The 17106-nt window shown below is 40.9% G+C and overlaps 1 protein-coding gene across 1 annotated transcript; it reads left to right on the top strand.

Moving 5' to 3' along the window:
* Positions 1-321: 321 nt before the first annotated feature.
* On the top strand, positions 322-4675 carry LOC126459098 (thioredoxin domain-containing protein 17-like). Its single transcript, XM_050095836.1, has 3 exons — positions 322-619; positions 1482-1563; positions 4379-4675. Exons 1-3 carry the CDS (start codon positions 475-477, stop codon positions 4521-4523), a joined length of 372 nt encoding a protein of 123 aa, XP_049951793.1. The 5' UTR covers positions 322-474; the 3' UTR covers positions 4524-4675.
* Positions 4676-17106: the final 12431 nt, after the last annotated feature.

The following is a 17106-nucleotide window of genomic DNA, read 5'->3' as shown; positions in this document are numbered from 1 at the left end:
GATGGCGCGAGGCATTGTTGACACTAAACAGTTATTGAAATAACTGCCAGAATCAGAGGAACGGTTATCGCGGTAACCGTTACTTCTCAGTAACCGGTTATTTCTATCAGTTACGTTATTTTTTGCCACCTCTAAATCAGACTATGGGAATGCCAAATAAAGGTTGTGGTAACAAATTGACATTTAACGTAGTGTAATGTTTAAATTCGCTCCAAATTTTCATGTTCGGTTTTCTGTCGGATGCCAGTTCTGCCGCACTCAGTGGAGTGTTGTACAAGTGCCATTTCGTATATTAAGAAATTGTTGGGTATGAGTTTAATCTTTGAATGCTCTTATCGCGGTTGGTCAACGATGATTGTCAGCTGTGAAGTGTAATCATGTGAGGCTGTAAAGTGTAAACATTTTATTCTAGATAACGAACGACATTAAAAGGAAACGTGTTCGCTCTTCCCAACATCATTTTCGGCAGAAAGGATGGTTACTCATCATAGCGCTGAAGGCTATGACGATTTTTGTGGGTTGATTAAGCGATTGGAAGACTCAGGACAACCGATATATGTTCTCTTTTCCGGCTCAAAGGATTCTGACGGAAAGAGCTGGTGTCCAGATTGTGTAGCAGGTGTGTATGTAATGTTTCTCCGCTTTGGCATTCTTAGAGGTTGTTTGTGCGCATTGTTTTGAAGTGTAACATTGTCTGCTCGATGCGACGTTTATTGCCGTTTGTTTTGCAACGTATTCTTTAAATAAACCTTTCCTCGAATTTTGATTTACATGCGTAATATCAGGTACTCACTATAAAGATCTGGAGGTTTTACGAAGAGTATGAATAGTTGTTCTTTCATTGAAGTTGTTATTCATGGGTCCATAGACACGGTAATTTTTTTTAGCGTAAAATGATTCTGCAGCCATGGGTTGTTGAGTTATTGATGTTTGTTTACATCACCCAGTTAGGCACTGTCAACTTACGCATTTGGCCGCATGGCTAACATTTCTATTTGTATTTGAACATGGGCCTCTGCCATTGCATTCGCCAAGCGCTCATTGCTACAAATTAACATGGGTCACTAATTTGCAAGTTTGAGACCAACAGTTGTTAAATAAATTTTGATCAATAGGAATTTATGAAATAAATGTTAATTATGTGCTATATATCCAGGTGTCACGTACAGAGTATGGACTAATCCGCTTCCTCATATTTAAAAATAAGTTTTGTGAGTGGAAACATTTGTGTTAATACAGGAAGTAAAAGTTAAAGAACTTAGTGAAAATTGTTGTTTAAAATTTGTCATGTTACACAACGCAGATATTGCCACAATTTGAGAATCTTTCTACTTCCACTGTATTATACTAATAAAGCTTTTGGATGTTAGTGTAATTTGTGTTCATTTAAAAATGTTTGTTGTAATAAACCATTTAGCGCTCTTAGATTTATTTTTGTGCCTATTGAAAGCTGCAGCAACTTTTTTTGTTTTTGTTAACAGCTGAACCTGTTATCGATAAGGTGCTCAAGAGGTCAACATTAGCCATTCACTTTATTCATGTTGGCGTTGGTGAAAGAGCAAAGTGAGTTGTCTGTTCATTAAAATTATATCTATTATTGATACAGTATTGGGGTATTGTTAATGTAATACAAATATTGGTCTGAGTCAAGGCCTTTTTTGCCGTAAGTATGCTTATAAGTAAGAAATGTCTTGTTAGATTAAAACTATGTGTCAGACATGGACTCGAACCCAGAACCTTGCCTATTTACATAACGTAAACAATCTAAATACATAAAGAGACAGGGCTAAAGTGCACTTACAGTGTACCACAGCTTTTCAGTGGTGTGCTGCTGTGGTAATTTGTTGTCACTGTTCTTAGTCAGTCAATTGATAATATATAGTAGCCTCTGAAAATCACTCAATTTAGTAATCTATGTTGTTTTTTTCTGAATACATCAAGCTTTCCCGAGGTTATGGCTGGCTTGGGACCTAATAGCTCAGTTTAAATTGCTGTTAATGAAGTAGAATACCTGCTAACTTAATTTACAAATTGTAGGAAGTTACAAACGAGTTCTGTGATTGGCTACCCACATCTGACTCACGATACATCATATTCAGTTCTTATCATTCATCATGCAAACTGTTATCACCACCAGCACGCAATGGAAAAGCCATGCTACTGACAAGTGCACTTTTATTTAAGATTGTCATGATACATTTATTGACTTTTGTTAGCTGGCAATCAGATTGCATCTTTCCAACCTTATCTAGGCTTGGGCAGCACTAGAGATCAGTCTGTGACCATAGCCATCGTTTGGTGTTGATGGTGATATTACCCATCCAAGTTGCGTACCTGCATCAAGAGCTTCAATGTAATCAGCATGAATAGTATCACTTTCCGAACTGCAGCTTAATTTTTTAGAAAAATGTGCACAGCATGCCATCGGGCTCAACATTGATGTGCCCCAGGAGCCTAGTTGTTGTGAGCCTGTTGTGTGTCCTCCACATTGGTGACAACACAAATTTATACACTGCTACAGATCATTTGTCCTGCTCTCCAGTCCTCGCAGATTCTGTTTAGTGCTCTATAGGAAGTTACTGATTTCTGTTTCTGTGAGTAATTTGCTACCTGCATCCTTTTACCAGTCAGAGCAGTACTCTAAATAAAGCCATTGAAATGGGTCATGAACAGAGAAAACTGGGCACTGTACACTTAGTTGGCTGTTTTTTGAACATAGGAAGATATTCAGAACCAGGCTTATTACAAGTGTGATGAACCATGCTGTTGATTCATCCATTTAAAAGTTTTTGGGCAACATTTAAGCAGTCTGCCCCTCAGTGCAGCAAAGTGTGTCATAGTTGAGGAGGCCGTTCAGGTCAGACCAACTGCAGAGCAGCTCACTTTCAGATCACAAACACTTCAGCCCAATGAACCACTGAAGAGGAAGTATGTGTCATAACAAATGTTACCCAGCTCAACATAAATGTCAGTCAGGATGGTTTATGACACACAATAGGGGAAGAGGTCAATAGTGCCCCCTCCCATGGGACCCTTCGTTTTTTGTGTGTGTGTGTGTGTGTGTGTGTGTGTGTGTGTGTTCTTCAAGTGAAAGCTGGACTTGATGCTGCTTAGTCTCTCATTACTGTAGCAAGTGCATTATGGTAACTTTGAAATGAATGAGAGGAAGCCATACAAACATTTTTTTAATATAATGTGACTGATGTACTTCATGTAGTTTATTTTTGAACTTTTTGATCATTTCTTGGTTCTCTCTTCCTGGAAAACTTTGTTGATGCAGCAGCTATTTGAAAAGACAGATTGGAAATGACTATTTTGTGGTAGTAATTATTTTTCATAGGTTCTATTGATTTAGAAACATTTGTATTGTGAAATGTGACATTTTGGTATTTGGAATAATAAGCAAACTGAATGCTGATATGGTTCCTCAAGCATGCCATGATTATTTATTCCTCCATCCTTCAATTGAACTGTTGCAGCATCTGTGGTTACACAAATTTTGAATAGGTATTAAATTCTAGCCAAACTCCCACTAACTTTTGAAGTTCATTCTGTGAAAGCAATAATTTACATCAACCAATTTTGCATCACCTCTGTGACATCCTTATTACATGTCCATATAAATGTTACATTAATAATTCTTATAAAACATTAGCCTACATAATTTCAAGCAGACAAAAGGTGTTGCATAATAGCACAGAAGTTATGCCAGGGCCGGATTTACAGATAGTGGTGACCTAGCTACTTAATTGCCCCCATCCCTCCTCCCACCACCAAAAACGTTTCTATTTTGTGATCAATAATGGAATTACTTAAAAGAAACATTTCACTCTGTACTTATATTCAGCAAAGCCTTCAGCTGGGAAAGGCCTCTTTCCTTTTTTGATCAGTAATTTCTTGTTTCGTTCACCATTTAACTTCCTAACACTGCAAAATTTGTTGGATAGAGTACTAAAAAATATTTTACTAACACACACACACACACACACACACACACACACACACACACACACACACACAATGGTAACTGGCAACCAAAGCAATGACATAATGATGTCTGTTATGTAAATCACTGCGAAATACAGCTATACAGCAGTTGCAAACAGGAACATTAACAATCCCTCTCACCCAATTGAACTCAACAAAGAAACAAACACTGTTCTAGTGACAATGTTGCTGGCTTGACTTCTGTGTTTCCTAATTACTTTTTTTTTCCCAAATCTACCAAAAGTACAAGTTTCCATCTTCTAGGTCTCTGCTTTATGTTTGATCGTACTTGTGAATTCAGCTCTGACAATGAGTATTGTTTAATGTGTTGCAGATTATAAATGTGTAAGAATGTAGTCTTGTGAATGAATATCAACATAATTGTTTTCAGGTGGAAGGATCCAAACAGTCCATTCAGGAAAGACTCCAGACTTCTGCTCACAGGTGTCCCAACTCTCCTGCGTTGGGGTGCACGGCAACGGCTGGTGGAATCAGAATGTGCTGATGAACAATTAATTGAAATGATTTTGGAGTAAAATGAAGATAGAAAATAATTTTTTATGAAAGCATATCTGGATAATCAATAGATCAAGCTGCTGTTGTACATCATTGGGAGAACTTTGCGCTGTGGGAAAGATAAATCATTGTATATCTATTTTAATCTAAAATTAAAAGAGATTTGTTAAAAGATGCTCTTTCTTTTCAACATAGTTCACCCCATTACAATGCTGTTGAACTGTGTGCAAAGTTTTGACCATATTTTTCATGCTTTATTTCAAATATTCCATTGCCCTTCAACTCTTATTAAATTCATTTTTATTCACTTGAGCATCTGTCTTAGTGACACAATGTCAAAGAATACACCTTAAAGTACATGCAAACTATGTGAAGAAAACAAAATAGAACAGAAGAACTAGCAACTAAGAAAATGTAATAAGAATGAAAATGTGGTGGAGTTGTCAACCAGTGCCAATTTGCAACTATGTTTGAGAAGTAATGGAATATATTCTCATTTTGTTTGACAGGAATTGATCTGAACAGGCTTATTAGTGTATTTGATAACTTATAATTCATTTACTGAAATTGAAAAGTCACATTTAATTTGCATTTCTTTTTAGTTGGCAGGTTATGTCTTGTTGTGATTACGTGCTTATTTCTTCAAAGACTTTTTTCAATAAAATAAGGTAGATATCGTGACCACCAAAGTTTTTTTCAAATCGAATCTTTTACTCTCCAGTAGAGTGTACTCTGGTTTGAACTTCGTGACAGATTGGATGGGAACTTGAACCTGGAACTTAGGTATTAATGCTCTCGTTAAGCCATCCAGACGCAGTCTGGAATTGCACTTACAACTTTAATTCTGCATACAGTACGTAGGTTATAGCTAAAGCATATACTCTCCTGGAAATTGAAATAAGAACACCGTGAATTCATTGTCCCAGGAAGGGGAAACTTTATTGACACATTCCTGGGGTCAGATACATCACATGATCACACTGACAGAACCACAGGCACATAGACACAGGCAACAGAGCATGCACAATGTCGGCACTAGTACAGTGTGTATCCACCTTTCGCAGCAATGCAGGCTGCTATTCTCCCATGGAGACGATCGTAGAGATGCTGGATGTAGTCCTGTGGAACGGCTTGCCATGCCATTTCCACCTGGCGCCTCAGTTGGACCAGCGTTCGTGCTGGACGTGCAGACCGCGTGAGACGACGCTTCATCCAGTCCCAAACATGCTCGATGGGGGACAGATCCGGAGATCTTGCTTGCCAGGGTAGTTGACTTACACCTTCTAGAGCACGTTGGGTGGCACGGGATACATGTGGACATGCATTGTCCTGTTGGAACAGCAAGTTCCCTTGCCGGTCTAGGAATGGTAGAACGATGGGTTCGATGACGGTTTGGATGTACCGTGCACTATTCAGTGTCCCCTCGACGATCACCAGTGGTGTACGGCCAGTGTAGGAGATCGCTCCCCACACCATGATGCCGGGTGTTGGCCCTGTGTGCCTCGGTCGTATGCAGTCCTGATTATGGCGCTCACCTGCACGGCACCAAACACGCATACGACCATCATTGGCACCAAGGCAGAAGCGACTCTCATCGCTGAAGACGACACGTCTCCATTCGTCCCTCCATTCACGCGTGTCGCGACACCACTGGAGGCGGGCTGCACGTTGCTGGGGCGTGAGCGGAAGACGGCCTAACGGTGTGCGGGACCGTAGCCCAGCTTCATGGAGACGGTTGCGAATGGTCCTCGCCGATACCCCAGGAGCAACAGTGTCCCTAATTTGCTGGGAAGTGGCGGTGCGGTCCCCTACGGCACTGCGTAGGATCCTACGGTCTTGGCGTGCATCCGTGCGTCGCTGAGGTCCGGTCCCAGGTCGACGGGCACGTGCACCTTCCGCCGACCACTGGCGACAACATCGATGTTCTGTGGAGACCTCACGCCCCACGTGTTGAGCAATTCGGCGGTACGTCCACCCGGCCTCCCGCGTGCCCACTATACGCCCTCGCTCAAAGTCCGTCAACTGCACATACGGTTCACGTCCACGCTGTCGCGGCATGCTACCAGTGTTAAAGACTGCGATGGAGCTCCGTATGCCACGGCAAACTGGCTGACACTGACGGCGGCGGTGCACAAATGCTGCGCAGCTAGCGCCATTCGACGGCCAACACCGCGGTTCCTGGTGTGTCCGCTGTGCCGTGCGTGTGATCATTGCTTGTACAGCCCTCTCGCAGTGTCCGGAGCAAGTATGGTGGGTCTGACACACCGGTGTCAATGTGTTCTTTTTTCCATTTCCAGGAGTGTATTTACGGTATCTCTATTTCTAGGAGTGCTAGTTGTAGAAGAAATATGGGACAACTTCAGGCAATAACAGCTGGTAAGAGGACTGGCAGAATTGAAGTTGTGAAGGTAGATTGTACTTGTACAGCTCAGTCAAGGAGAATATTGGCCCAAAAGACAAGGTTTTGTGCTTGAATCCCAGTACGGACAGTCTTAATCTATTTGGAACTTTATTACATTACTTGTTTAAACGGCGACTGCTAATGTAAGGCCACTAAGCAGTCTCCCCCCCCCCCCCCCCCCCCCCACCCCTCGCCCCAAAATCAGTAGCCAGTTCATCAGGCTTGGTGGCCTAGCAGTAGAGCTCGTCTTGAAACCATTGTGGAACTGAATCCTTGAGCCACATGAAACTGTTATTTGGAGACAGAACATAGCTCGAATAGGACAAATTGACAAATCAGATTGTACTTTCAAGTGGTGTGGAAGAGGAAGTGAAGTTTATTGTCTTTTGTCATCCTTGTTTTCACATTCTTTTTCTAGCTAATCACAATTTCACCAATCCTTCATTTATACATTCATGTATTCAAAATGGCTTCCAGCAATACTTTTGGACATGCAATTCTAGTTACACGTGTAAAAACCTAAGCTGTTTCTTCTCTCCTAAAGTTGTGAAACAAGACCTTCTGGACTGAGAACTTACATGCTCTAATTTCATCATCAAGCAAGTCTACTTGAGCAATTGATTCTCATCTAATTGCATGTTTCTGAAATATGAGGAATACATTTCTGTAAGCTTCATTTTATTAGGCATGTGATATGACTGTTCTTACTCCACACTATGGTCTTTTTATCAGTGTTTGCCAAATCTAGTGCCCCTGGCTTATACACTTGGGAAAGTAAGATGTCATAAGTGGAGGAAGAAGGTAGCAGGTGAAGGAAAACATACAGCAAAGAAACAAGAGAGAGAGGCAGAGAGTATCGTAAAAAGAAGAAATTTAGTGTGACATTGGCTGAACAGGAAGAACAATGCAAAACGGCTGTAGAAGGGAAATAGTGTCAATGAACAAGGAAAACATAAAAGCAGCAACAAGACACAAATCTTCATAAACTCTCTCCTCAAGCATTGGGAAGAGCAGTTTGCAGAGCTAAGAAACCACTGTCTGTCACTCAACAAGCAGGCAGTGCTACTGTAAAAATTTACTGCAACTTGTCATTAATAAAAAAGACAGTGAAACACAATGCAAGAAGAGCTTTGAGAAGGTTATCTGTGATATCTGCAATGTGATTAAGGCTTTCTATGTCCATGATCGTGTTAGCAGGATGTCTCTTGGCAAGGATGTCAAACCCTGAGAAGTTCTTTTTTTAAAGAGAGAGAGAGAGAGAGAGAGAGAGAGAGTGATCTTGAAGAAAAGGTACCTTAACAAGACTATCAAAGAGGCTTAAAAATTATTTGTGCGTGAGTTTTCACATATAATATAGATCATATGAAGTTATATTCTAATTAACTACAACATAGGGAAGATAAAGAGGACTGCATGTGCATATATCATAAGAATGTGCAGATTCTTGTGAGTAAACTTTCTCACAAGATACCATCATTTTCATCCATTGTAGGTAACGTTGGTTGCTGAAACAGTTTGTGAAACTGATAGTGTCACCTGTGCAAAGTGAGGATGCCAAACTGTGGAGTAAACACTATGGACAAATATCTTTCTGAAGTAGTTACCAAAGACATTACCTTTCTTCCAGTGGATCTGTGGAACACCAGTTGCAACAAGACAACTCAATTCATGACCCTTGCAGAAGGATTTGCCTTTTTAAAAAAGTTGTTGAAAGAGTTCTATCTCCACTTCTACAACAGCTGTTGAAAGCATAGAGAGCATCGTGGATTGAATGAAAATTTGTAGGTTGTTGAAATAATTCTGTATTCTGATTTCACAGAGAACTAGATCAACAAAATTTGAAAGGAAATAATGCAGGCCCACTGGGGTTCTGAAATTGTCACATTATTCACAGTTGTGAATTGTGGTAACTGTTGTAGTCCTGATAGTAATAAACTAAAGGCAGCTTTATATGGTGTTGTATCTAATGCTGCAAAAGTGTGACAAGAATGCTATTTTTGCCTTTCATAAGGCCACATTAACAATTTTCAACAATGTGGCCATAAAGTTACAATCCATCATTGTTGAACTGATGGAGTGGCATCTCAGTTCAAAAATAGATTAATTTTTGAAATCCTTCTGCACCATGAAGGAGACTCTTGATATTTCAGCTGATTGGCGCGTCGTTGCAATAGCTCAGTGAATGGCTGAAGCTGATGGAATTGGAAGTGTTGTCAAGAGGATGACATGGCAGTGTACTGCATGGCAAGGGATATTTTTCTAGAGCAGCAACATTTGCAGAAGTTGCATCCAATGGCTGTGAGAAAACTCATGCATTTTGTATGCTCTTTTTGGTGATCTTGAGGAACAGTGGAAAGGTGTGCAGAAAGTGCCAGGAACATTATCCTTGCACTATGTATAGCATGATGAAAAACCTCACTACATCTGCTTTAGCTCATATTCACCATTTCCAGAGGACATCACCGCAACTCATAAGTCGCAACTATTGCATTGCATTCAAACGCTGGTGCAGTGTTGGGTGGTGCTATGTCAGTGTGACTGTTGCATCTCGTGAATGAAGCTGTCTGCTGTGGATAACAGCAATTTTTTTCCACTACCAGTTTTGAACCTGCAGCAATCATTGACAGAGTCCACCCCACTGGAGCCCTGGACATGTCTGTTTTTCTGGCTCTGTATCATCGGTGGCAGTGTGTACCATTGAGTGATCCAGTGTACTAATAGTCACGTGTTCGAGGTTATGAACCATGGCATACCGTGTTGCATGTGCGGAAGTGCTGGCTGGCCTTATTTTGTTATTCAGAAAGGCTCTGGCCATGTTTCAGAAAGCTGTTGGTGTGGCTGACCAAAGACAAGTTCGCTGTCTTAAGTTGATTCCAGTGGTTCCAATTGTGGTTTGCTGTATTTAATCAGAACTCAGTGATGGGTCAAGTTATAAGTATAATTTTTTCTAACTATATTGATAAATGTTGATTGTTTTTGTGTATGTAAAAAAATTGCACTTTATTGAAACTTAATGCCATTTATGTTACAGCAGTATTGGAAATTTAGAAATTTGTTTTATTATGGTGCTGTTTCATAAATTATTGTAGTTGCATTTTGTAATTGCCACGAAAGTTGTGCAGGTATGTCCATCTTACTGTTTAAAATGCGTTGTCTTAAATTCATTGAATGTGAGTTTTGAATACTGATTTCTTTTAATGAAAGTTATTTTGAAATAAAATTGTAATGTGTTTTGAAGGGAATTATCAGACCCATCCCAACCTATCCCTTCCACTCACTTGTTACATATCAGTGCTGAGTCTAATACAAGCTTACATGATTTCTCAGTTACTATGTCAGATGTAGATGATGAGACTAATTTTGTAAAGAAAAAGAAGAAAGAAAGAGAGAGAAATGGAAGTAACTGGGTTCTTTTTCATTACTTCAGAAAACAAAACTGTGAACATTGTGTTGCAATGTTATGAAAAAGATAGTTGCCACTCACCATATAGTGGAGATGCTGAGTCGCAGATAGGCACAACAAAAAAACTGTCGCAAATAAAGGATTGTTGTTAAAGGATTTGGGGAATAATGGTGAGGCAAGGTTTGAGGTTAAGAAATTCCAGAAAGTTAACAGGGGGGTGATTTGGGGGCAGTGAGGGTGGATCACAGTTGGATGTAGGATTGAACTGAATTAGGCAGGGTTCAACATTGGTCTTTGATTGAGTCTGATTAGCAGTGTTGGTGGTGAAAAAGAGATTGTTTCCACTTCAGGGACTGGGAGAAGGAGATAAGGTCTTTAACAAGTCCTGCATGATTGAATTTGGGAGTGGGGCAAAAAGTGAAGCCTTTGGAAAGGACTGATATTTCTGTGGGGCTAAGGCTTCTGGAGGAAAGGTTCACAACCTTGTTTTGGGTCTGTTTAGGTTCTGGATTCTGTGTAGTGGTGGAAGTGAGTTTTGGAGGGTGGGGTAAGTGTAGTGTAGCAGGTCTGGGAGACAGGGTTTCTCAGCTATGAGGATTAGTGGGAGAGGTCTGGTGGTTGATGTAGAGGTGGTGGACAGTGGCTTGAGAGGTGGGATAGGAAGTGAGCAGGGTGGAGAGCTTTTCGAGATGGCATTGTACATGTTGCTCTAGTTCCTGTAGAGCAAGAGTTTCAATCTGTGTTACGCCCTGTGCATTGTGCCGTGAAATGAGAAGTGTCCTTCCCTCTATTCTTCCCACCACTCCCGCAATGGCATTTCACTGTCCACTGAACCTACACAACATGCTCGTCCATCCCCACACAGCCCTGCCCCCCACCCCATATCTCATGGCGCACACCCCGGTAATAGACCTATATGTAAGACCTGTCCCACACATCCTCCCACCACCACCTACTCCAATCCAGTCACAAACATCGCCTGCTCCATCAAAGGCAGGGCTACCTGTGAAACCAGTCATGTGATCTACAAGCTAAGCTGCAACCACTGTGCCACCAACAAACTGTGGCCAAGAAACAAGAGGACCACCCTGTTGCTGAGCCCACTGCCAAACATGATGCCCTTAATTTCAATGACTGCTTCACAGCCTGTGCCATATGGAGCCTTCCCACGAACGCCAGCTTTTTTGAATTGCGCAGGTGAGAACTTTCCATGTGATATATCCAATGTTCCCATAACCCTCCTGGCTTCAACCTTCATTAGTCATTGTCTTCACCCATCCAGCCCCTTCCCTGTTCCCATTCCATCACTACAGAGCCTAATTCCACCATCACACCAAATCTTTTTACTTCTCTCCTTTCCACTAACCCCCTCCCCCCCCCCCTCCCCTCTTCTACCCTGCTTTCTGTCTAACCTCCTGACTCCACATAGGTGCCGTACCCTCTCTCCACCTTGTCTGTACACTCCTTACTATTCTTCCCCCTCTTTGCTCCAGCCTCCTCCTTACTGCTACCCAGTCGCCACTCCCATCATGCACTGGTGCTGCTGCTTCTTCAGTTGCCTTAGACTGCAGTTTTTTTTTTTTTGTGTGTGTGTGTGTGTGTGTGTGTGTGTGTGTGTGTGTGTGTTTTTTGTCTGTTTTTGAAGAAGCCTTACTGGCCGAAAGCTCATTTTCTGATAGTCTTTTTGTTGTGCTTGTCTGCGACTCAGCATCTTCGCTGTATGGTGAGTAGCAACTTTCCTTTTCATAATATTGTTACATTCCATCCTGGATTTTCCATTGTATGGACATTATGTTGGTCAGATTATCAGTATCTCTGAGTTAGACACACATTTAAATTTACAAGGAAACATAAAATTGAAGTAGGCAGTGCCACATTTGTGCGTCTTGGTGTCCCTGGTGAATATGTTGTAGCTGATGATACTGACGTAGTGTCTGTTTTATGTGAACTAACATCTGGCAGGAAGGGTGAATTGAGTTGTGACTTTTTTTTTTGAGGTAACAACACATTCGATAATTGTCTGTTTCTGATTGTAGGCTTACAAAGTAATTATGTAGTTATGGACGTCACTACCTACACCTTCTTCTGAAATGTAGGCACCTGATGAGGTTTCCTGATAAATTAATGGAATAACAAAGTCTTGTTTTGAAGTGTTATTGGGTATAGTTTTACCATTGTTTACACGCTGTGGCAATTAACTGTCTTATGGATAAAGTATTGCATGTGTAACTCATAACCGTAACACAAACTAGCATAGCAGTATATATTCATATATAAGTTGTAGAAATCTATAAATAGATGCCTAATACAATACAGTATAACGAAAGGTCCTGAGTACCAGTAAAATATTAGACATCAAATTTGTAATGAAACTTCAGAAGATTTTCTCAAAATACCGAAATTATTTTTTTCCACTTTTTTTTCTGTCATGGGCCCTAATGTGTGTTAACATGGAGAGTATTTCCAGGCAATATTTGCCATAGTAGCATCACTGTCAACATAGCTGCAATGTGGCTGTAATGCATGACAATTCTGCACTATAGCCAAGCACTATTACAGATGTAGCAGGTAGTGGAATGTTACCACTCATATTCACTGCTGGAGAGTTCTTAAGGTGGGAACCAATTCTGTGAATGTGATCTGTCAGTCGTATGTTCATAAATACCTTTACCTTTAAACTACACTTTCTGCTCTTGTCAGTCCAAGAAGTTGTGGTACTGCTATGCAGTGCCACTCATAGCTATATCAAATTTATTCAGCATCTGTAGGAAAGCAGTGTAATGATGGAAGATAGTTTGGTACCCAGTAGCTACGAAATTGGGTAACGCCACTACCGCCATAAACTAAGGTTTCTACTTGACCATCTTTCATCGGCATTGTAGAAAGGAAGTAATGTATGTTGCTGCCTTGAATAGGAACATGTACCATCAAAGATCCCTCGATTAAAATGAAAGATGTTGTGTAGAATAATTTAAATAACTAATCACAATATTGTATAGCTCTGACTTCCCATAAATTACTATTATTTCCACATCAAGAGCCACTTAAGACAAACATTGTTCCCATTCTTTCCAAAACAAACTACACTCCTTCAGATATTTTCAGTTAACCATTTTTCCATTTGTAATCCCCTGGTTCATCGGATATAAGTGTTAATCTCTTTATATTGATGTATGATGATTATTATTTCATAATTTTTGCTACTGCCTCGAGAGGTATGCCTGCCGTGGTACACCTTTGTTCTTTCACCATATGTCACACTCTATGTCAGTGAACGTTGTTTTAAACAGAATATTGCCACAAATTAATGAATGACTTTAACTGAAAATTCTTGAGACAGCTGATTCCTTTGCTTGAAAATATGTTCCTTGTCATAAAGATCAATTTGAACTATGTTCCGTTATTGTTTTGGCTCTTTTGTTTTAAAATTAAATATCTATTGATTATGGATAATCCCCTGTAATTGCTCTGCAATAACATAATTTTCTCAATTTATTTGATAAACAGTGTTCCAACCTTCTGGTTACCGTAAAGAGTTACATGTTTATGTTACCATTTAGTCTACCTCTCCCATCTTAAAATCTCAGATTTGCCTTAATACAGCAAAAGCAGAAAAATGAAGATTCAAAAGAAACAACATCGACCAGGTACGTCCACATGCTTTAACTATTTTGGAGAACACTTCTGTAAATTTCCTTACTCTTGCTTTACAATTTTGTATTTTCATGATTGATTTATTCTCCTCTAATCATCTGGACAGATAATACGAACATACTTAATTATATCTGTGACGCAAGTGTCCCTTGAATATTTATATATTTATTTCCTATAAATTTGGTTCAAGTCATTCACTCTCCAGACTCACCTGACCACGGGTTAGACTATCCCCTTATGTTGGATCTGCCTATCTTTTATTTCTTAATACGCAGTGGATTCACCTAAAAACTGTATTATAGTATATACAGTTCCAGACATTTCCTCTTCACTACTGTTGTTACACTAACACATGTTTGCTGTAATATTCCTTCCTCACAAATAATAGTGGCACATTCTTTGTATTAGCAAGCAACAAGAGTTGCCTTATACCTCTGCCCTGTGTTCCTTTCCTCCTATATTCATGTGTTAGGCCGTCAAAATATCCTTGGTGGAATCACTAAAAAAAAAAGGTCCACAAAATGTCCAACAGATGGCGCTGGACAGCAAAACGTCAGTGACTGTGCATGACAATCGTGTATCAAAGGAGCTGTAATGAGAGAGAGAATCAGATGCGCCAGCAGTCGCAGCATGTTGACATTACCTGAAAAGGCGCTTTTAGTGAAGCTGTATTATCAGGATGGGGAATGTGCTAGTTCAGTGTTGCGATCCTATCGCCATAGGAAGGGGATTCGAATGGGTAAAGGTCTGTTGACAAATGCAGCTGTGGCGAGAATTATTTCGAAGTTCGAAGCCATGGGTTGTTTAGACGAAAGACCCCGTAGTGGCCGACCGTGCACAAGGCGTAATGCTGCTGAGACAGTTCAGGAAGAAATGGGGACTGTAGCGGGTTTGTCTATGCAAGGGGAAGTCAGCGCTCGTGCTGTCGCACGTTGCACCGGCATTCCATACACTACTGTTTGGTTGGCACTTACAAGGGGAGGCCGCCAATTGTGAAATTCAGATTCGATTCATACTGCGCATAATAAAAGCTCATGGCCTGAGGTGTAATGTGGCAAAGCACCAAGATGCACTTCTCAGCCGTTGTCGAGAAAATTGACAGTTAAAAGAAACCGTTGCGGTGAAATGCTCTCTACGGTTAATAGTTTTATACAGCGTCGTGGCGCAGCGGTAAGCGCTCGGGTTTGTGATCGGTAGGTCGCCGGATCGAATCTCGTGCGCCATGCAACATTTTTTTAATTATTAGTTTTTTGTAATGAATTGCTTATGCATTTTGGTGAAAGCGGATCGCTCTCTAATTGTACCGCCTCCATTTTTCAGTTTGTTTAACAGGGCGTACCAAAGCTCTCACGTCCGCACTGATTTTTGACGATGTTATAAGTTGCGCTAGGTACCGCATCTACCTTCTTTCGAAGTTAGCAGGCAACTACGCTTTTATGCGGCGGCTCGTTTCGGCCCATTCAACATCTGTCCTTCAAGTGTAACGAGCGAGTAACGGAGCTTATATTTCATACCTGCCACAGCAAATTTGTGTTCGTGGGGTTTCTATTCTAATTCGAACGTTTGACATACACTATACGTATTCGTTTCGGAATATCGTTTCTACGTCTTCCGTTAACTATACGTGGTTAACATTATGAAGACAATTAATGACATTTGTGAAATACAACTTTGTTTGCGGAAAACATGATGATGTTCAAAGTCGCCAGTTTTTCCACGACAAACGACCTTCAACAACTTATTATATGCATAATTGTTGCAACTGATTGCCGGGAATGATGTGTGTGTGTGTGTGTGTGTGTGTGTGTGTGTGTGTGTGTGTGTGTGTGTGTGTGTGTGTGTGTGTGTGTAGACACATTTGAATAACAAAAAACAAAACTAAAAAAAAAAAAAAAAAAAATTGCATGGGGCGAGATTCGATCCGGCGACCTTCGGATTACGAACCCGAGCGCTTACCGCTGCGCCACGACGCTGTCGATAATTATTAATCGTTGAGAGTATTTCACCGCAACGGTTTATTTTAACTGTCGATTTTCTCGACAATGGCTGAGAAGTGCATCTTGGTGCTTTGCCACATTACACCTCTGGCCATGAGCTTTTATCATGCGCAGTATGAATTGAATCTGAATTTCACAATTGGCGGCCTCCCCTTGTTAGGCATACCCTCCGATGCTATCCGTACAAAATCCATTGGCATCATGTACTGTTACCTGGCGATTTAGTGAAGCGGAGGTCATTTGCGGTGTGGGCATTTCAAACGATGGCGGAAAATGACGATTGGTTGAGTAACATGTTGTGGACCAACAAATCTCATTTCACGTTCCGAGGGTCTGTCAACGCCCACAACTGCAGAATTTGGGCTACCAAAAATCCTAGAACTGTCGTGGAAACTCCATTGCACGATGAGAAAGTCACAGTATGGGTTGGATGTACCACATCTACCGGTACTCGGCCTTTTTTCTTCGAGGAAATGCGTGATTCTGGTTTTGTAACTGTTACCGTGACGGGTGAGAGGTACGCCGATATGTTACAGAATCGCATCTTCCCCAGCCTGGCTGATAGACACCTGCTGGAACGTACGATGTTTATGCAGGATGGCGCTCCACCCCATTTTAGTAGACGCTTGAAAGATCTCTTGCGCTCATTGTTTGGTGATGATCGTGTGCTCAGCCTCCACTTTCGTCATGCTTGGCCTCCCGGGTCCCCAGACCTCAGTCCGTGCGATTATTGGCTTTGGGGTTACCTGAAGTCGCAAGTGTATCGTGATCGACCGACATCTCTAGGGGTGCTGAAAGACAACACCTGACGCCAATGCCTCACCATAACTCCGGACTTGCTTTACAGTGCTGTTCACAACATTATTCCTCGACTACAGCTATTGTTGAGGAATGATGGTGGGGACATATTGAGCATTTCCTGTAAAGATCATCATCTTTGCTTTGTCTTACTTTGTTATGCTAATTGTTGCTATTCTGATCAGATGAAGCGCCATCTGTCTGACATTTTTTGAACTTTTGTATTTTTTGGTAATAATAACACCCCATGTCATTCCAAGCATGTGTGTCAATTTGTACCTCTCTATCTACATTATTCCATGATTTATTCAATTTTCAAATTTATACTGACTTTTTGATCACCTGGTATG

This window comes from Schistocerca serialis, chromosome 1, assembly GCF_023864345.2.
Source record: "Schistocerca serialis cubense isolate TAMUIC-IGC-003099 chromosome 1, iqSchSeri2.2, whole genome shotgun sequence".
In the NCBI taxonomy this organism is placed as follows: Eukaryota; Metazoa; Arthropoda; class Insecta; order Orthoptera; family Acrididae; genus Schistocerca; species Schistocerca serialis.
Note: the sequence above shows the minus strand (reverse complement) of the source record. Positions and strands in the feature narration are given on the sequence as shown.